The sequence below is a fragment of the Melampsora larici-populina genome (assembly GCF_000204055.1).
Source record: "Melampsora larici-populina 98AG31 unplaced genomic scaffold MELLAscaffold_30, whole genome shotgun sequence".
In the NCBI taxonomy this organism is placed as follows: Eukaryota; Fungi; Basidiomycota; class Pucciniomycetes; order Pucciniales; family Melampsoraceae; genus Melampsora; species Melampsora laricis-populina.
Window position 1 is genome coordinate 780,618 of NW_006768794.1, and position 21,304 is coordinate 801,921.

Consider the following 21,304-nt stretch of genomic DNA (forward strand, 5'->3'; position numbering starts at 1 on the left):
TCATTACTTGCAGACCAAGTTTTGCAGCATCACTTTGTACACATCCTGATATGCTCATATCTTAGATATCATCAGTGACATGGCCAGCAAAATGGTTTGAAGATTTTAAGTTGCTTTACTCATGTTGTGGGTACAGCGCAAGAAGCGCAAAAAGCGCAAAAAGTGCAAAAAAGTCCACCAAAAAGTTGCACCTGGTAGCGCCCCAAATCTTCAAAATGTGTAGGGGCGCCCCACAGTTAGTCCGTGGGTTTTTTTCAGTTCAGTCACCCATCTCCATCAGAAATGCATGAGGAGGACTCTGAGGAGTGTCCTTCATCATGTTATTGAGATATTGGTCCAACATTCTACCTTACTCTGAGATGTTGTCACTTGACAGACAGAGTCTTGTCCAAAAGATGTACTAAGCAACTCGCTGTAAGATTTTCATGCGTACAGAGTCACAGTTGACTTCCTTCGCCTGTGATATCTCTTGCAATCTACCTTGCAATCAATGACTAGAATTCTTTTATTGGCAACTATGTATCTGCTGGCACTGTAGTACTGGCCTCTGCTGATCTAGAAGTTTTTTTACTTTTTTCTACTTTTTTGGGGGCAAAGGGCATGCCTGACGCGCCCCACTGGCGCCCGCGCCAGTCCAATGCAGTATTTTTGCGCCTGGGCGCGCCTCTTCCAAAAAGGATGTGCCCACAACATGACACTTTACATTGTGAATAGAGGCTGTACGGCACCACCTCTCTCTTTACAGGGTAGACATAAAGCTTGAAAAGTAACCTCAAGATTTTCAAAATGAAGCTTTTTCCCGGTTGATCAAGTAGGACATATGTACAAGGTTATTCTGAATAACTTTTCCCGCAGCGCAAAGGGTTGTTTATCAGTGAGGAAAGTGGGAAACAGTGAAAAATGACTTGAGAGGAATTAATCCTTGTAGTCTCCATGCCAAAATTTCGTGAGCAAGCTCTGCAAGGCGTGTGGCCGTGGCCGCGCAGAGACAAACTTAACAAATGTGGGATACAAAGTGGAAGCCAGGCACGTGCCCAGAATTATTTTGGCAGTAAATTTTGATTTTCTGGGCAAAAGTCCGGGCCCAGAATTTAAATTTACTGCCAAAAAAAATCTGGGCACAAAGCCGGGAACGTGCCCGGCTTCTACTTTGTATCCCGTAAAAGTCCCTCGCCAAAGGCCCAAGCCCCAGCAAGGGACTTACTGCATAAAACGGAATCCTGGTGCGAGAAGTAGCCTGTATTGGCTCAAAAAACACTACTTTGCATTCTTTGATTTGTTCCTAAATAAACAGGTCTTGGAGGTACGCAAAAGGATGATGGCAAATATTCATTACATATGAGCCAATTGCAAGCTCCCCTAAATCTGGTCTGGAACTTGGGCTACTGGGGAATCAAAAATGGGTCTGTTTTCATTTTTCAGCAGCAGCGAGCCGGCTCAAAGCCTGTATTTCTCAGAAAGCGGTCAAAATGATTGATCTTCAACTACTCAAAAAGATAACTTCCCAGCAAGATAGAAAGGAGGTTGCAAGTGGTACATATGTAATGGTCCCTTGCCATTTTCTTCTTTCTTTGTTGCAAGACATGTTTATTGAGAGAGAAAAAAACAAACAGATGTAGAGAATTTGGAGCAAATACAGCTCACTTCTCACGCCAGGATTCCAGTTCATGCGGTAAGTCCCTCGCTGGGGCTCGGGCCTCTGGCAAGGGACTTTGTTAAGTTTGGCGCAGAGAGGGCTTTTTTTTTGAGGGCTTGTGTTATTAAGCAGATTTAACGTAGTAGACTGAGAAGAACTTGCATACGTTAAGGGAGAGTGTCATTTCTGGGAAGAAAGTTACAGTAGATTTCATAAAGGTTGAAATCGAGGTTTTTTGGAAATCGAAAGGTGGCCCATGCGCCACCTGTGACAGGTCTCAAATATGCATACCAGATCGATGAACATACAGTAGCAAGACTTTCAACAACCCCAACTGTTCAATTGTTTGGTGGCGCAGTGGTCAAGAGCTGTGATTGGGTGGTGCAACTTTGATGTGACTCCCGTGTTTGACTCATTGCCCTATCTTTTTTACCACCGTTTTTTTGCCTAGAATCAACGATGAAATGGCAACAAGCAAATGCGAGCAACCAAAACCAGCATAGCTTTCCCATTCTTTTAGTTTATGACAACAAGCAAAGCAAATATGAAAAACTTGTCAAAACTCGTGATGACATAAAAGAAAGTCACTCGGGCTCGAACTCAAAAATGTGCGCCTTGTGAGGGTGTGCATACCCATGTAGAGGGCATTCATCCAACCATGTGCCAGAGGTTCTTTTGAGTGAATGTGTCTATACTGTCTATGTCAGCATTTTGGTATGCATATTTGAGACCTGTCACAGGTGGCGCACGGTCCACCTCTCGATTTTCAAAAAACCTCGATTTCAACCTTTATGAAATTGACTGTACAAAGAACATCGTCTCGAAACTCCTCCATGTCTCCTCGAGCAGTGTGCGTACTTCTAACGTGTTGATTCAAAAGACTGCGATCGTCACTGCGATGTAAGGTCTGCCCACGTCTTTGACTTGGTCTTGCCTCCTTTAATGAACTCCAGATTACAAGATGTAGATCGGAATATTGAGCTCTAAATATGTGCTCAATTTCAAGGGTAAGAAGGGCACATTTGATATTCAAGTGGTCAGCCTGTCTGAAGTGAATGTGGGTAACAGGGTTTTCGGACCAAGTAAGCAATACTCATAATTACTTTCGTCCGAGTATCATGCTCGATACCAGTTACTAAATGAAGTGAGTATGATTCTTTCCTCAACGTGGGTTCTCCTGGGAAGATGAAGTAATTCGATCCCAACTTGAACAGCCGTCGATTGATGCTGATGACTTCGATGCTCCCTCAAGGCACTAACGCAGTAGACCCATGTCACTTTCTTCAACAGGGTACCCTTCTGATGACAGGCTGGACCCATTTTACGAACTTTGCGCGCTAGGTCTGGTGGCACGAAGGACATCACGTTGCTCACTGGTGCTATTAGTGCAAATTGAACACCACTTTCAAACCTATAAAAAGTCACAGGTGTGTTAGTCTTCTACCATCATCATTCCACATCACCTCTTCCCAAGCAACAAGCATAGTTCTTTTGTTTTCGCATCACTTGACTTCTTAGTACCTGGCTGGACTATATCATTCGAACTTCTTTTTTTGATTGTTGATAACATCTGTGATAAATTTTCATCCAACTTGAAACTCCACCTACTTCGTCTCCATTACAAAATGCTTTCCATTTTTTCTCTTGTCACCGTCGCTATCTCTGCCTTTGCTATGCTAGAGGGAGCAACAGCTGGTGCCATGCAGGCAAACTCCAAGTGCGCAACCTCTCCTGTCATACATTTATAATCATCCAACCACTGACCCCTTCTTCCACGACTTCTCGTTGGTGTAACAGTGTGATGTACAAACGTCAATCTGACTGGTTTGCTTCATCGAATGAAGCTACAGGCAAAAGGTATGTCATAGATATTTCTAGATTCCAACTTTCAAATGCTCCATTCTGACTGAAATACCACACTCTTCAGCTTCGAGAAACGCATGATGGGAGTCGGACAAGTCGGACAACAATCACAACAGCAACAAAAAGTTCCACCTTTTCTGGTCAATATCATCATCAAAAGACTCTCGGCGGATTTGGCTGACACGATTGCTAAATACTCAAAAGTCGCAGAAGCTGGTAAAAAGATGCCAACTAGTGGTGAGCTTACTGCCGCCTTGAAGAAAGCGATGAAAGAAGGAGGGGACGATCCTGTGGCTCATGCACAAGCGACCAAAGCGGCTATTGATGGTCTTGCTGAAAGCAAGCTTTCTGGATCCGACTCTGCCCCAAAGTCTGATTCGGCTCCAAAGTCTGACTCCGCCCCAAAGTTAGTCTCTTGTTTTATTCATCTCAGCTGTCGAATTGTACACTATCTTAGGCTCAGTACTCGTCAAGAAATGACTGCTTCAACTTCAGGTTCAACAGCTGAAGCTCCTAAATTCAAAGATTCTGATGTCCGAAGATTTGCCAATGGATTCTTGAAGATGGTCAAAGCATTCGCCGAAGCTAAGATGGCTGGTGGAAGTTTACCTACTGCAGACGAGATCGCTCAACTTCTCCATCATTTACAACAAACCCTTGACCAAAGTGACCAACGCAAAAGTGCTCGTGCCACTCACGAGGCTTTCATGCAACTTGCTGCTAGCAAGTTTCCCGCAGGCAAGAAGCCCTCTTTTGACATCAAGGCTTCTAGTGACTCAGACTCCAAGAAATCCGATGCCTCGTCTACCAAGTCAGCTGATAGTGATCCTACCGCCACCAAGAAGCCAACCACCTCGACTGCCCCCAAGAAGCCAGAAACTCAGACTCCCACTGAAAAGCCTGATGCCAAAACTACCACTGACCCTGTAGACACCCAAACCACAGGCCAATGATCTTGACCGCTTCCACATCTCTTTCTACTAGATTCCACACAACTGGATCTTTGATTTGATGTCGACTTGATGACTTCCTTGTATCTTCGATACCCCTTTCATCTACCTTCTTCCTGTTTTTGGCGTCTTCGATTCAGAAGCACCGTTTCTTCCCTTCTCTTTGTATGATCTGAAGATCAAAATTTTAACAAACTCCGCAAAAATAGGTTTCATTCTCTTACTGTATGATCCGACGATCAAAAAATTGTGTACCAAAAATTGTTTCGATTCTTGTCATGCTACTCTGTTTTTGAGCGTCTTGTAAATGTCAACGAAACAGATCCCAAGAGTTCACTCAAATTAACCATTCGTGTGCCTTGAGATGTGTCGGTGGGTCAGATCACAGAGAAAATGCCTAGGTTTTGGACACAAGTTGCCAAAACTACCAAGTTGAATCAAGCGGTGCTGTGCAGATTAGAAAACTGGACATCTGCAAGACATATTCAAAGTTGTCTTTCCAAACCCAAAAGCAGAGAAATTTGAGCCATACAATAAAACGAAAACGATCTCTCACACAGACCTTTATAACGAGCTTCTCTTGGTGTGACAGGTCACGTGCAAGGGGTCCGGGGTAGAATCACAAGGTTCTTTCAATCGATCAAATCCTCGGTGAGATTTTCAGTTTGTTGGAAGAGAAAAACGGAAAACGGTTGAAGAGTTACGTACTTGGTTGGATTTTATTGGTTTCATCACTTCCTGTAAGGCTGAAACGTTTAAATCATCACTGAAGATTGACTACGAGTCACATCAGGAGATCTAACACAAGAAGCCATCAATGAATGAAAATAAACTCATGAGAGAGAAAACTGAATGGCCGATAAGCTGGTTGATATCCTTGTAAGAAATTCTCTGGAATAAGAAGAATTATAATAATATAACATGACAAACAAGATATCTAAATGCGATATTTTTGTACTATGTAGCGCCGTTTGTACATCAAAATGACTCTTGACACGTCTGAAAGGACAAAAGCTGGGGATGAGACGTCATTTTTTCCCGCTGTGACGTTAATTAGGTTCAAAGTCAACCCAAGTTCTTTGGCCTATCCAAGGAGGAGCCTTGCGGCCAAGGATTGAGTGATCAAGACGTGATGCACAATCTCACTAATTGGGTTTTGATTCGGATAGATCTTCGGGAGTACGAAAAAGGCGCACTCAATACCACTTCATAGGTTTTGCGGTTGATAAGACCAGATCCTAGTTTGTTTGCAGCCGCATTGAGTATGCAATCGCACGGTTGAAGCCAGACTTCTGAGGGCAAAGAATGACGGATATCATCATCAAACACCCCCTTTCTCCGAAATATGGGATGTCATCAAAGGGGAAGCATAGGGTAAGAGTTCCAGATCGTCTCAATCTCGCGTGTAATAAATCCAAATCAAATTAATAATGGAAATATAGCAAGTATAGGAGTTGGACAACACAAGAGCGAGATGCACTTAATATGTAAACGATCCAACAAACTTAAAATGAGTGGAAGATAAAGTCGACATCGCGACAAAGACTAAACTAGTCGGACTCAACCACAGAATAGAAACCAAACAAGATCACACATAAAAAAACCTAATGATTCCAAACCGAAGACAACACAATTTACGAAAACAACAAAGACATCCCAAAAAAACATAAGAAGAAAGAGAGATTTAGTTCAAGACTACTAAAGAATGACGAATTGAAAACCAAAAAGGAATAAAAAATCATGAAAAGTTTATGTAGTCGCTGCGACACATGTCTGGTCGGCAGTTAACTTGAAGCCCTTCTCACAAGAGACTGTATCAGACCAGAGAAGGAAGAAAATGAAGACCAGAGTCAGTTAAACGATAAGAGTCTCAAGAGATATTCAGTGAGATCTAAACGTACAAGCTAAGCATTGACCAGCGGCACATCCCGCAAATTTCACACCAGGTACTGTATTACAGTTGATACCCTCACCAGTGGTAGAACATCCACCACATGATCTAAAAAGGAGTCGTTTGGTCAGTAGGGAAGATCGCAGTGAAATATAAAGAATAACAACTTACTCAATCTCTTCATGGGTATCGATACATTCATAGCCTTTGGAAGAAGAGAATGGGCTGATGGGACAAGCTAAAAGATATTGAAACCATGTTGAGTATTATGTCACTGGTTGATGATATGTGATGAGATCATTCTTACCGCTTAAGCCAACCGGGCAAAGTCCCAAGGCTACTTGGCTACGTTTTACACGGCGTGCACGAGCGGAAGGGGTGGCAGCACATTTGCTAGCTGTGAGACGATTAAAATCAAACAACAAGAAATCAAATCATGGATACTTGAACTAAAGATTATAACTATTACTTAGATGACTTACGACATAGGCTACAGTAGTCTGACGAGCCTGATCCTTGTAAGGCCAAGTTTCCAATCAAACTTCCTAGCACACTGGAGGTCGGTGACAATTGCTTTGGTGTAAGGGTGCAGGCTTTATTTTTCTTATCAAACGAAGATGATTGACAAACTATGGAGAGCGGGATGAAAAGCTTAGATTATGATAGAGGAACGGTTGCCGAGATAAAGTATAAGCGGAAAAAACTTACTACTAGAATCACATGCTGAAGAACATGCGTAAGCCGATGAGGCAAGGCGGGCTGAAGCTTGTAACTGGGACTATTTACCAAGCGGATCAAAACGTATCAGTGAACATTTTTCAAGTGTACACGCTGCAAATCACTGTGAATGGGACCGAAACTTACGAGTACAGAGCTTTGGACGACGGCAAGCTGTTGGGCCGAGATTCCATGGGAGCTGATGCTTGCAGTGAGTCCGGAGACGGCTCTGAGGTCAATAATGGGGATACCAAGCACAGTGATAGATAGATCCAAGCAGATCTCCACATTTGCATGAACGACCGGGGTAGGAACGATACCGTGACGAGCGTTCAATTTCTTCGCTCTTCGATTTGATGGTATGTTCGCACGAATGGTTGAGGCTGCGGCGACTGTGGAAGTCGGAATTGACTCTAGGCTGGCCGGAAAGCCTTGTGGTATCAAGACACCCTCTTTGAAGTGGGAGCGTCCTTGTTGCAAAGGGATTATTGGAGCAAATTCGTGCAATGACCTGGCTGAAATAGCAGCAGCAGAGATGATCAAGATCAGGTTGCGTAAAGTTTGTTGAAGCATGATGTCTTGATGTTAGTAGATATAAGTGGGTAAGAGTAACTAAAGCTGATATTCTAATAGTAATAATAAGTAAAAAGTGGTAGGGAGTGTAGCAAGTTATCCAGAGGAAATGTTGAATAGGTCGAAGAAGGTCGGAAGAGATGAAGCTGTCGATGAAGTATGATGGACAGGAAAGAGACAAAGCCTATCGCTTTATACGTTTTGTTTCACTTGGTCAATATGCATGCTTCATTGTTCATTCTCGCGCAATGCCAGCGGTCAGTTGGAAGGAACATTTTGCACCAAGTCACATGTTTGGCATGACTCGTGTTTAAAGTCAAGGCGCGTGGTGTGACCTGTTGGCCCAGATTCCGTTTGGTATGCCACGGCCTGAAATTGTCCTGCTCGCACTCCTGTGTATGCAAGTCCAACCGAGAAAATCGTGAAAGAAATGCATAACGGAATAGAGGCACATTCAATGCCAAGAAGCCCTGGAAGTACTCGGCCAGCTCGGATGAGTAAGGCGCTTCATTATCATGGGGAATACTGGATTTCTAAGCGTTCATGATTGCTGACCCTCCTTGCAGGACAGTGTGGCGATGCTCAGAGTCTGTTCTATCGATGAACCCCAGCGAGCGATGGAGATGGACGAGACTTTAATGATAGGAAGCCAGCCACAATGTTGTAAATGAACATCTCCTTTAGAGACGTACGGCATATCAGCAATTCTTACTCAAGCGCATTTCTACACCCGATGAAAGAGACCCCAATTGATAGATAAGGATAGAAATTAGAACACGCCATGTTGAATGAAGACGCATCTCTCAAGTCAAGCCATCCGACGCGTCGGCGTTGGATGAAGATCCGTCAAAAAATGCATCTGGCCGAAGCTACAGCGGTACGGTATGCATCGGTACGGCCTCTCGAATCCTCGATTCCCCGTACTGTATGTGAGTCCCCGCTGCATGAGAAGCGGTACATACATCGGGCTGTATCCGCACTCTCAGCCGGTGGCCGTCGAAAGGCTGAGGGTCACCACTCACCCGGGGTACCACGTCTTGAGATCGGCCGAGTCCGACGAGAAACACTGAAGTTAAAATGCTCTCCAAGACACCGCAGTCTCAGATGATAGTCATCAACACACTTTTGCTCACTCAAGAGTTATGAGCTCAAATCCTCACGCTGCAGTAGTTGGAGCAGGATTGGTAGGATGCCTCGCAGCATGTATGCTCGAAAGTCGTGGATGGTCGGTGGACATTTACGAAGCCAGAGAAGGTCCGCATATAAATTGACCATTAACAAACACCTGCGCCAATGGATTGATTGATTTTGTTCGGCGGATATAGATTTCAGGATACCTTCTAATCTTCCCACAAGAGCTAGATCGATCAACTTGGCATTTTCAGCTCGCGGGATTGAAGCAATCAGATCAATTGACTCTGATATGGTCGATAGATTATTGCAGCAAGTTATACCTATGAAAGGAAGGATGATTCATAGTCCGGAGGGCGGGTTAAACTCTCAACCATACGGGTTGGATGGAGAGGTAAAAGCTCTTATATCGCTCGTTGAATGATAGTGAAAAGTTGATGGTTGATTCACATTGAAAATAGAGGATCAACTCAATCGACAGAAATCTCTTGAATCAATCTTTGCTGAAAGAGGCCAGCAAGAGAAGCAACATCAACATTCACTTTTGCCACCAGCTTGTTCGAGCTGATTTTGATGAGAGATCGCTGTACTTTCGCAATTCGAAGAATCAAGAAGAAGTTCATGTCAAAGCGGATCTGACTATAGGAGCAGATGGATCATATAGCAAAGTCAGGGAGCAAATCATGAGGCGGAGTAGGTACGCAACTCTGGAGCTGGTCAGCAACCAACACAAGTTGATTGAACTGACTTTGATTCAACGCAGGGTCGACTTCAGCCAAGAATACATCGATGATCTGTATCTCGAATTATCAATTCCACCTGGAAAAGATGAAGTGACTGGAGAACCAACTTTTGCGCTGGACCCGCATCACTTGCATATCTGGCCACGTCATTCCTTCATGTTGATAGCTTTACCTAACCAAGTAAAGCGACATTCCAATCCCTTTACGATTACCTTTGGCGCCGATGAGTTGATTATGATGATTTTGGTTCTATATTTTATAGGACAAATCCTTCACATGTACACTCTTTGCTCCATTCACAGGAGTTTTCGATCAACTCGAGCCTCCTAAATCGCCTCAGGAAGAGAAGAAAATTATTCAATTCTTTGAAACACATTTTCCTGATGCACTAGGAATCATGGACCAATCTGAATTGATTCGGTGTTTTCAGGAGAATCCAAGGGGCAGCTTATTGACAATAAAGGTTGGTACCTTTGCTCCCTCAACTTGTTCCAGTATTGAGAAGTTCGAATTTGGTTCATCAAAGCGCGCTTAGTATCTATAAAGTCTGACATTCTGCATTGTACCCCTCAGTGCACGCCGTATCATTACAAAGATAAAGCCCTCATATTGGGTGATGCTGCTCACTCTATGGTCCCATTTTATGGCAAGTCAAGTGTCTCCCTTGCATAACATTTGGTTTTATGTTTATTTACGAGTTTATCTGACTATTTCAGGTCAGGGCATGAATTGTGGGTTAGAAGATGTCAGGAAATTAAGTCAACTCTTGGATAATCGTTCTTTATCCCTTGAAGAAGTCTTGGAAAAATACAGTTCCACTCGTCACCAGGATTTGGTTGCCATTTGTGATTTGGCAATGGGAAATTATATTGAGATGCGGGATAAAGTGACTCGTATCGATTACGTGATGAGAAAAGCCTTGGATGGATTCCTAGCCAAAAGCTGGTTTCTGAGAGGAAAATGGTTACCTCTCTAGTTGAGCTTTCTTTCTCTTCATTGTGTGGTTGTCTTGATTAGAAATACTGATAGATCGTCCCCCACAGTACCATGGTCACTTTTCGACCCGACTTGAATTACAGCGAAGTAGTTAAGCGCGAAGATCGACAGAGCAAGATCATAAAGTGGATGTTTAGACTGACGACTACTTCGATGCTCCTTGGTTTGGTGTTTACACCACGATATTGGTCAAGATTGAGTAAGATGTTGCGAGATTGATTGCATTGCATGATCATGAGTTAGGATCATCGTTTGAAGAAATGGAGATGAATGGATGTACTTTAAGTATTGTATTGCATCTCAGTGTTTTATATCCTCTTCATCAAACTCTTCGTTGCTGAGTAGCTAGTTCTGATGTGCTCGTGATATTGGCCATCACAAGTTTGTAAAACCAAATAGTCCAAGTTGACATCTATCCATGAATGCTGCAGCTGAGCGCACCAGGACCCCGGATAAGTCCTATAAACCCTAGGGATGAAAAAGGAATGAATCAGACCCTCCAATTTTTGCTATGTTAGGGATGAAAAAGGAATCATCCGCCCGGGTCCTGGTCACATGTTAGGGATGTGGAGGAATGAATCTCGGTTGGACAAAAATCTACCTCTCAGATGATACTGATGTACCATGAATGAACAGCATGATTAATATCCCATTTCATAAGTTATTTCCCCATTAAGCTTGAAAGGAACAAACAGAAATTCACATTCAACAAGGGTTTACACAAGTTGCTCATATGCAAGTTGAGTTGTGCACAAGGGACATAGCTTGCATTCATTCAAAAATCAATTTTTTCTGACTCCCCTTTACTCTGAGGAGTATTCACCCCTGTTGAAACAAATTTTGTACATTGAAATAGCTGATCTAGGTACAAGAATCACGTCAAGATTATTTGCCTTTTCCAATGTTCCAGAAACAAAATTGAAGTCCCCAAAAATTCTCCAAAACCAGCTTTCCAATGTTAGGGATGTGGGGGAATTAATTTCTAAAACTCTTAAAAACCTGGCTTTTAGGTTAGGGATGAAACAGGAATTAATGGCCTCAAAAAAACAAAAAAAGAGGTATGAATTAGGAGGTTTTGACCAATTTTCCGTTGTCCAATCATCTCTGTCGCTAAGCAAAGGCTTAAATCACCCAAAGGATACTCACAGGGCGTACTGAAATCCAACTCCTGACTCGAGTGAATTCCATGAAAGAAAACCCACCTTTCGCTTTTCTGTTGTAACAATCCTCTGCCTCTATCTCACACGGGTGAAGGTCTCGATTGCTCATGAGACCAATGGCAAATCTCTCAGACCTCACATCATTCCTCAAACCAATTACAAGGGTCAACTGTTCTTGAGAACTCAATACAAGATGTTCCAACTATGATTCAGTGTGAGGGAGTCGGACAGGAGCATGAAATGATTTTGGAAGGGACTTCAACTATCTAGTAGTTTCAACCTTTGGTTTCCTTTGTCCCTGGCGATTCAATGAACATATATCTCTATCTCTCACTGATCTGGAAATCATACAAGTGGACTTTGAATTTATATACAGGGTTTATCCTATTATCATCTGGCCTGAAGTTTAAATTTCCAGTTGGGGGTTATTGATAAGTCTACATTCTATTACAGCTCCATAGCGAGGAAGGAAGAGCCAAAGCAGTTAAAGAATAGATAGCACATCGAATTCTCGATGTTACAATCGAAGGTCATGCAATGTCTCATAACTTCAATCCCGAGAGCCAGACCATAAACCGACGACTGGTACGCTAATTATTCCGCGTTCAATGCTTCCCGCCTCCTTCTACGCTGTTCTCTACGTTCTATGGCAGCAGGACTAAGTTTGGGTGGTGGCGATGATGTTGGCGACGAAGAGCAACACCCGGAAGCTGAGAAAGAACCGGATGGTTTCGGGTTTTTGATTGATTCATTGTCTCCCAATTCAGTTTCTTTCGTCATACGAAGCACTTTTATTGTTTTTTCGAGTTTGATTTATTTGAGATTCAAATCCACAAAGATTTAAAAGTCAGTTAGGCGACCTATGATTGTGAATTTTCATAAGACATTATCATAAAACTCCTACCTAACCGTTTTCCATCATCCGAATGTTTTCCTTGAACGATATTTCTTCGAAGGTACCTAGAAACTTCAAGTACTCCATCTATTTCTTCATTAAAATTATTTTGATTATTTAAAATTGAATTGATAAATAAAGTTTTGGTTTTAGATGTGAATTGTGAAAGAGTTGGTTTATCTCCAGTAAATGTAAATCTAGCTGATCTAAGAATTGTCTTTCCATTCGAGGTTTTTTTTTCATTTCGAATAAAAAAGGTTGAACGTAAGAGGGATTGATTGGGTTAATTTTTGTTTTCAAAGGAAAATGTGAAATTTTAAGTCAGTCATATATTGAAAGGGTCAGGTTTAGTCAAAGCAACAAAACCATTATGAGCTCACCCGATAAGCACTAGCAGCTCTAAGTCTTTGTGCAAGGTTTAACCCACTTGAAGCCATCTTGATGAGAGATTGTTTTTGCGGTGATATTGTCAAATGAGTTGAATTCGATCGAGGTTTTGATATTGCAGGAAGAGCTCGGGACTTATGGAACATGGAACTCGGGCTCGGCTCCGGGTGGTAGCATGGCCGGATCAACCCAGCACCCGACCCTGAGCTCCAAGCTGTCATGGTTTGCAATTGGGTGATTCCGAGAGCAAACAAAAAGACTCCACTTATTATGGCCCCAAGATATGTTGTTCATCATCTGGTATATGCCATTGATTGATGATCTCTTTACCAAGATATCTCAGATTTTATAACATGTCTCCTCATCTTATGTGACATCATACAACTCATCAATCATACCCAACAAAACTCCAGTTTCTGTCTTTGATTCTTCTTTTCAAATCAATAAAAATTGGCTAAGTACAATATCCAAAAAAACAAAACATAATTTGATGAATGATCAAGAAAAATTATCAAGAGAACTTCCAGAATGGTCTTGGAAGGAAGTAGTTAAAGAAGTGTAATTCAACTTCTGTTGTATGAGATAGTTTCATCATATTCAAAAGAAATGGATTTCTTTGTGATTACATATACATCCTTATCAAAATCACTTTGCCCGTGGAGGGCACCCTAAAGGTTGGGGGGCCTCAAGCATACAAGGGCTTGCTTGCCTGGGGAAGCCCACGCATGCACTGTGAATATGCATATTTGAGCTTTGATATAAATATATGATCAGGAGGTATCATCTATTTACCTCATTTTACCTTTTTGTGTGAATCTGCTGATACACCCACTAGTTTATTTCATAGCTTGATTAGCCGTACAAGATCAGGTTTGAAAGGAAGGCCATTTCAAAATGAGATCTCAATGAAGAAATATGAAGATTGTGACTGTTGACTCATTTTCAACGTTAGAATGTTGAAATCAAAACAGACTTCAAAGATAATTGTCATGAATACTTCATCCATTGGTTTATTCTTGCATTCATCAATTCATTCATTCAATTCGTTCCATTTTGGAAATTACAAATAACAATCATAACATATTTTCTGCAATTTTCAAATCACTTTGGATATCTTGTTCTGTGAATCTAAATCTAGAAATCAAAACATCCTTTCATTCAAAAAACAAACTTTTGTTTTCTCAAAGTTGAAATCTTTTCTGTTTTTACAAACCTTGAATAAATCAAAAAGAAATAAATTATAAAATTATAAAATTAGTTTCTTAAACTTAAAAAGAATCAAATTCTCAAACTGATTTCTTGACATTCCATAAATCCATACCCCAGTCTTTTTCTTCATTCTTTAAGATCATTCTCTTTCATTTGATCATCTTCATCAATTTTTTCATTATTAGAATTTTGATGACCAGAATCAGTATTACTAAGTTCAACTGGATCATCCAACATTTCATCCCCATTTCCATTACCCATATCAACTTCATCAATTCTAGGACCCGAATTCAAATGATCATTATGTTTCAAAGAGATTGGATGAGTTCCTAAAGGAGGTGTGATTGGTCTTTCATCAGTTGGTGATAAGCTAATTAAAGGACTACTTTGTCTTGATCTAGAAGGATCTGCTGTGACAAGTGGTGCGTTGATTAACCATTGGATTGGGGAAAGAACTGGTGTGATGGGTGTTGAGGTGGATGGCCGTCGTTGTCTTATTGCTGTTGGTCTGACTGTCGGATTCATCATGTTTGAACTATTCAAATCTCCATTCAGATTAGAAGAGATTTGTGATCCGTTTAATAAATTGGTTGGGTTTGGTTCAGGTTCAGTTAGATCTGGTAATGTAAAGGTGTTTATTGAATAATAAGTGATGGGAGAAGTAACAGATAGGACTCTTTGTATAGCTCTCAAATATTTAGGTAATGTTAAATAATGTGGATGGATACCTAATTTTGGATCATTTGGAGTCGGTCTTAATTGTGGTACTGAAACCAATTCTGATAATCTTTGAATTGTAAATGGAATATTTTGAATTCGATTAAATTCTTCTATTGATAATTGATTTAAATGACGATTGTTGATTGATTCTTGATCTGTTGATTGTGAACTAAAATTTAATAAGTTGGTTGTAATTTGATTTAAATTGTTTTGTGTATCATTTGGATTCCAATTTCCACTATGATGTCCTACTTCATCTTTTGCATCGATCAAAATTCTTTCTCCAAATCTTAAATAATTTTGAATGATTAATTTTAAATTTGATAAAATGATTTTCAAAATCAGAGTTGAATTGATTTGTGAATGTTTTGGATTAGGTAAACCGGTTGAAGTGAATGAGTTTAAAATTTCTTGATATTCTACTTTATCAAAATGTCATGAAGTTTCAGTAACAACCTTAAGGATGGATGTTAAAGCATCGATCACATTACCTTCTTCCCAAACGAAGTCATCTAATTGATCGATCTTGACTTCCATTGATAGAACCGAATCGATTTCTGAGATGGCGATTGGATTTAAATCAGAATGACCATTGATAGTTTGACTTTGAAGTTCTTGTTGGTTGATTGCCATCACGTTGAGTTCTGAAAAATAAAATTATTAAAAAGAAAAACCAAACAAGACACTTTCAGATTCACTATCAAATCCCCGTCGAATCCGAACATGACTGGAGTCCGACCCGGACAGCAGACTCTAACTGCCGACAAAAAATGTGTCGGATCATAATCCGAGGTGTCTATATAACTGAACCCGGTACACACGGCACCGGTGCCCTCGGATGGTAATTGCTTCAGACCATGTGGATATCATCAAAGCCCTCTGTTTTTTGAACCTGAGGCATCTTCTTTAGCCCAGAGAGTCTAATATGGTACTAGTAGATGTGGTGGACCGGGGTACCAGCATGATCAATGTGACTACAGGTGTGCCCTGTCTCTGAGACAGGAAAAGTGTACACCATATTTTCATGTGTGACAGAAGTCTTGGTATTGCATATTCAACAATTTTGACACTTTTTGGAAGTGTTCTGTTGAATCATTTAGTGAAACAAAGGAATGGAGTAATGTAAAATGATCACCACAATCTAGAGTACCTGAAGGGTTTTCTATTCATCCTAGCCAATACCAGAAGCACTCTATAGCAACCATTCTACAGCCAATAAAGTTTGTAGAAAATTAGCAAAAAAAATTGATACCACTAATCTGACCTCCATTTTTGATGGTGCCACTGCCTCCACTCCGCAAACCAGTGCAAAGAATCCCATTGCAGAGGCACAACTGTGGAATCCACCAGGGCCAGTGTTTGACCACTATACAGTGTATGAACCTCAGAGATACCTTCCTGAACCTATTTCTACTGCATCACTTTGTAGCACAATATCTGGATATGTAAGCTGTATTGCCACTATATAGTGTTAACTTAGCAGGTTTACTGCAGGAATAGCTTGTGAGAGCAAAATTTTATTTAGAAATACCACAAAATAATTGACAGCAAGCCGCTGTAGAACTTATAACCCAATAAGGTGTATACAGAGCTGGAAGGGGATAATCTACTAAAATCAACTAGTAAAAGATGTCTAAGGACTGCCTTTATAAAGCAAGACAATTAAAAAATAACTTCTGACAAATTGAGTACTGATAAGGAACAAGTGCAAAGTACTTGAATTGTTCAACAAGACCAAAAAGCACAAGTTTTTAAAAGTAAAAAGCACCTGATAAACTTCTGTCAGCTGAACTCTATGAAATGACGTTTTAATTGAATAATGCTTACTTGAAAAGGTATAACCAAGCAAGTTGTAGGCTTTGTTACAATGAAAAAGTGAGCTTCTATTGAGATAAATTCTAGCCTGTGAGTTTTAAAATGTTAGTTCTAATATCAGGATGTTTTGAGCTAAGGTAAAACTGGGAATGGTACTTGTTGAAGTATTCAATTGACGAGATGAAAAGAGTTCAGTAAGGAGACATTAGTTAGAAGATTGAAAATGACACAAGGAACCAGAGGTGGTAAATCAAAGTGGTAGATTAATCATTATCATCCACCCCAACAAGTTTTGATAAGATCAAATAGATATATATGTGTGTTATTGCTGTCTAAATTTTTACTTCTCTTTCTCATCTTTGGTAAGAGAAGTAAGTCAAATCTTGCTATTTAAGAATTGAATGCAAGTGTTGTTGTTAACTGGTTTCTTCTTATTTTTGTTATGGTCCCAATTCCTAGTTTGTTAGAGCACCCACTATGGTGAGGGTGATTTATCGTAGATTTTGTGTTCCTGAGCGCAAAATTTAATCATGCGTGTTTTACCAAAGTTGGTAAACACATGAAATCCACTATGGGATGATGTAACACATGATTTACCAACAATAAATCACTGTGAATCAACCTGATTCACAGTGGTATGATTTTGAAAGGAAATATCTTATTTCTCATAACTTTCATCCAAAAAACATCCATCAAATGCTTGCTCCAAGTTCTTTAAAAAACCAATCAATGCCCTTTTGGAGTCTTCAAATGACAATGATTAACAGCAGCATTATGTCCAAATGGTCTTTGACTTCTTGTTTGATAAACCTCACTGTCACACACCTCCTCCACCTCCTCATGCTTGCATCCAAAAAGATTGAGATGCTCAAGTTGCTCAAGTTCAAGCGTAAATTTCAAACAAGTGTACAACTTTATCAAAAAATGATTGAAGATTTACAAATTCATAATTGATTTGGGGTTCAAAAGGCAGATGTGAAGTTCAAACTTTGAAGTTGAGGTTTGAAGTTTTGAACTTGAAGTTTGAGATTTTAGGAATGTGTTGGTTGACGAGAATAATGTTCTCTTTTTATTTCATTTGATTTTGTTTTGTCTGTTGTGATGTGTGATCTTTTGATATGTCTACATGTGCTCCTATTTGTTATTCTCGTGCTGCGCTGTGTTCTTTAACTCTTGGCTGCGTTATTTTTCTTTCTGTCTTCGGACCTGGTTAGAGCATCTCCAATGCTCCCGAATCTGAATGACTAAATGTTACGTTTCTGTCAGAAACGTAACCTGTATTGGAGTTATTCAGACAAACCTCATCCAACGCCGAGGTCGTGTTCCCACATGGAACCTCCCGTGTGAACTCGTTTTTTCGGAAATGACACGTTCCCAGGCTCAGGTCAGCAAATTTGCTGACCTGGCCGAATAATCTGAATCCCAGTATCCCAACGACTATTGGGCCAAAAATAAAGAAATTCATACATCCGTGGACTACCTTTCTCTTTCTTTACGTGAGGTGAGCGCAATCAATCACATGTATTGTGTGGAACGCAATAGGTGCGATCGACCAATTACGTAGATGAAGACATATGGTGACGGGGGTTCAACCTCAAATGAACCCTATGAGGAATTGGGAAAGAAGTTCAGTTGTGCGTTGCAGGGCGCTGTCACCTGAAAAAAATTACAGCTGTCCAGCCGAGGGAAATACTGAGCTGTACATCTATTCGGATTCAGCCACATTGGAGATGCTCTTAGGATTTCTTGATCACTACTAGTTCTCCTCGCGCTTCTTTAGGATTCTGTCCAGGAAGATGCAAATTGGCTAGTGCTCTGGGCTGTCCTTTGTATACCTTTCCGTAAGTACCATAGGAGACGAATCCGAGGATAGCATATTGTTCTTGGATTGTAACTCGCTCACAATCACGCCGGGCGTGGTAGAGACGCGTACATTGTGAGGAGCTGGTACCTAGGTTGATGTCATGGCAAGTACAGAAAAAATCATGAGATTTGACTTTAATTCAAAGACAATCGGAATATCATGTACTTGAGATCGTGTTTTTTTCTTCATGTTGCTGTATGCTGATGTTGGATCAAGTTTTGCACCAACGGGTGCCACATTCGGTTTGAAGATGATTCTCACAGATTCTGTCGAACCAAAATACGGGGACCTTGCCGAGGGAGATTTATGTGTTATCTACAAAATCAGACGAGGTGATTATCTTCTTGATTGGTGTATATTTGAGCTGCTTTATATGTTGATGGCACTATGATGAAGGGTTGAATTGGGTTGGATTGTGGTGGAATGCGCTTGTTGAATCCTCAAAATACAAATCACCATCTGATAAGAGTCCGGCCCCGTCGCCTGTCCTGTTTTGCAAAACAGGTTTTTAGGAAAGTAAAATAAGGGCTTGTGTATTATGGGAATCAAGAGAATTCCGTCATCAGTAATAACCTTGATACATATGTAGACATGTTTACATATGTTTTTTTCTTTCAAAGGCTTGATTATAATGGCCACAATTCTGAGTATGTGGAGGTGTGTCAGCTGATCCCTGAGTACTCATCTATGCTCAAGGAATGCTCATTTAGAATGCTCAATGAAGATGAAGATGAGCATGCTTGAGCAAACTTGAGCAAGATGGAAATTTTGCATGCTGATCACCTGAACACAACAAAAAATTGTGACATGAAAGGACATATGGAAATGATTGTTTTTTGAACAAATATGGAAGGCTTTTCATGCTCACCACTATGTGAGCTCTTGTTTTGGCCCCTGTGACTATGTGACATCTTTACCAACACCCAACAATGGTAAAAAGCTCTCAAAAATCAACAAATTTTGACAGAATCCCTCAAAATCCCACTGATGTAATCCTATGATGAGATTATTACAAATATATGATGTGATTTAAGCTGTGAAATTGATCATTTTAATCATTTTTGGCCACTCTTGTTCCTAGTGGTATTCCTGCTTTCAAGTCACAAAATTAATTTCAATCTCCTCTTCTGACTCCAACTTGAGTTGAACTATGAATGATCTCCTAAATTGAAAAAAGATGTTATTTAAAAATTCAAATTGTCTTGATTAGGGATGGCCACATTTGCAGGAGATGGGAAAAGAAACCATGCAAGTATTGCAAAAGATTAAAACAATGCATTGGGCATAAGTCCAAGGAAAAAATACAAGTCAAGCATCCATTCAAATCAATTGCTAGCCCACTTTTAAGATCCAGAATATAGGTTTTTGTACAGGTAAAAGCTTGAAAATAAACCATTTCCAGATCAAAAATCCAGTTATAATCATGCTAAAAAGTCAACATCAAGTTTTAGAAAAGCCTACAGGCAACTCAATACCTCAAGTTGCAGCCTTGTGTTATGGACTACTCTCACAGAGGGGCTTGTCAAGGGAATGGAGGAATGAGAATACCAAGCAACCAGTTTGTTATGATGATTGTCAGATGAGGAGCAATACAATCATGACGTAATACAAGCTTATAATGAGAGTTCAAAGTGTGACATGTGACACTCCTTTCACGTCCGTTACATGAGTGACCTATAACACCTTGGCTTCAGTTTTTGGAAAGACTGCATTTTGGTTATGGAGTATTGTGGAGAATAGTGGCTAGTGGAGATGAAGATGGAGATATTGGGCCAGGGCTAGCATTATAAATGCACAATTAAAAGGAGCAGTGGCATAGCATTGACTGGACAATTAATGTAGTCTGCAAAGGAAAAGTAAAGTGACATGGCCTTGAATACATGATCATCCAAATACCCTAGCAAAACATAAGCATGGATTTTTTACACTAACATAAATCATTTTAAGCACAGGGGACATTTCTGTGAGGGATAGCAGTGAAAATCCCACTGCACTCCATCCAAAATGAGGTAGTGTAGTGCACCATCTGCCTGCGCCATTTGTTTTGGTGTATACATAGCAGTTTTCTAAGCTAAGCTATAAATATTCTCTTGCCAGATAGCAGGGTTTGGACCCATACTCTGCAGAAAATTATTGTTGTGCTAAGAGGGTCCATAGCACCACTTCACAAAATGGGCACTCATAGTGACATGGCACCTGATGGTGCAAACAAGCTTTATAGAACCACTACTGTGTCCTCTAAAGCCTTCCTATATTATAGAACATGCAAGAAAGATCCACCTAAACAATTTACTAACATGTGTCAATACAAATTCAATCAAAACAAGAAAGCTACACCAATCTTTTGGTAAATTTGATATTCTCTGCCTCTGATCATCTTCAAAAATTCTGAATGGTTATTTTCTTCTTTTTTTTCCTTTTTAGAGTCAGGCAGATCAATCAGACCATCAAATCCCCACTCTGCTTTTGTGTATGATACATGTGAAATAAAATACTTCTCAAACAAACAAAAAACCTACCTGACTGTGCTTTCAGGCACTATATACAACATGAGATTTGATAATAGCAGAAGAGTTGGAGATATGCATTGCTCTCTGAATTTATAGTGCCCCCCAAAATATCGCATAGGAATTGAATCTTTATCATAGGTTATAGGAGAGCAGAGCTTGTGTTGGGAGTGACTCCAATCTGCAATCAAAGGGGAAGAAATCTGTAGTACAGCAAAGCAGTTCTGGTAAACCTCTAGACCTAGGA

General features: G+C 40.5%; 5 protein-coding genes across 5 annotated transcripts; 2 read left to right on the forward strand and 3 right to left on the reverse strand.

Moving 5' to 3' along the window:
* Positions 1-3,261: 3,261 nt before the first annotated feature.
* Positions 3,262-4,452, forward strand: MELLADRAFT_65005 (uncharacterized protein; the record flags this gene model as incomplete). Its single annotated transcript, XM_007412347.1, has 4 exons — positions 3,262-3,353; positions 3,434-3,493; positions 3,564-3,905; positions 3,957-4,452. 4 exons carry the CDS (start codon positions 3,262-3,264, stop codon positions 4,450-4,452), a joined length of 990 nt encoding a protein of 329 aa, XP_007412409.1.
* Positions 4,453-6,198: 1,746 nt separating this feature from the next.
* Positions 6,199-7,630, reverse strand: MELLADRAFT_65006 (uncharacterized protein; the record flags this gene model as incomplete). Its single annotated transcript, XM_007412383.1, has 7 exons — positions 6,199-6,260; positions 6,351-6,448; positions 6,512-6,578; positions 6,648-6,737; positions 6,823-6,969; positions 7,049-7,118; positions 7,205-7,630. 7 exons carry the CDS (start codon positions 7,628-7,630, stop codon positions 6,199-6,201), a joined length of 960 nt encoding a protein of 319 aa, XP_007412445.1.
* A 1,142-nt stretch (positions 7,631-8,772) lies between these two features.
* MELLADRAFT_37535 (uncharacterized protein) lies at positions 8,773-10,719 on the forward strand (the record flags this gene model as incomplete). The annotated part of the gene is made up of 8 exons (XM_007412348.1): positions 8,773-8,884; positions 8,956-9,155; positions 9,223-9,458; positions 9,525-9,684; positions 9,767-9,967; positions 10,078-10,159; positions 10,221-10,479; positions 10,548-10,719. The coding sequence occupies 8 exons, from the start codon at positions 8,773-8,775 to the stop codon at positions 10,717-10,719; spliced, it is 1,422 nt and encodes a 473-aa protein (XP_007412410.1).
* Positions 10,720-12,520: 1,801 nt separating this feature from the next.
* MELLADRAFT_108599 (uncharacterized protein) lies at positions 12,521-12,992 on the reverse strand (the record flags this gene model as incomplete). Its single annotated transcript, XM_007412382.1, has 2 exons — positions 12,521-12,772; positions 12,936-12,992. The coding sequence occupies 2 exons, from the start codon at positions 12,990-12,992 to the stop codon at positions 12,521-12,523; spliced, it is 309 nt and encodes a 102-aa protein (XP_007412444.1).
* Positions 12,993-14,277: 1,285 nt separating this feature from the next.
* Positions 14,278-15,504, reverse strand: MELLADRAFT_65007 (uncharacterized protein; the record flags this gene model as incomplete). Its single annotated transcript, XM_007412381.1, has 2 exons — positions 14,278-15,290; positions 15,363-15,504. 2 exons carry the CDS (start codon positions 15,502-15,504, stop codon positions 14,278-14,280), a joined length of 1,155 nt encoding a protein of 384 aa, XP_007412443.1.
* Between the last annotated feature and the right edge of the window lie 5,800 nt (positions 15,505-21,304).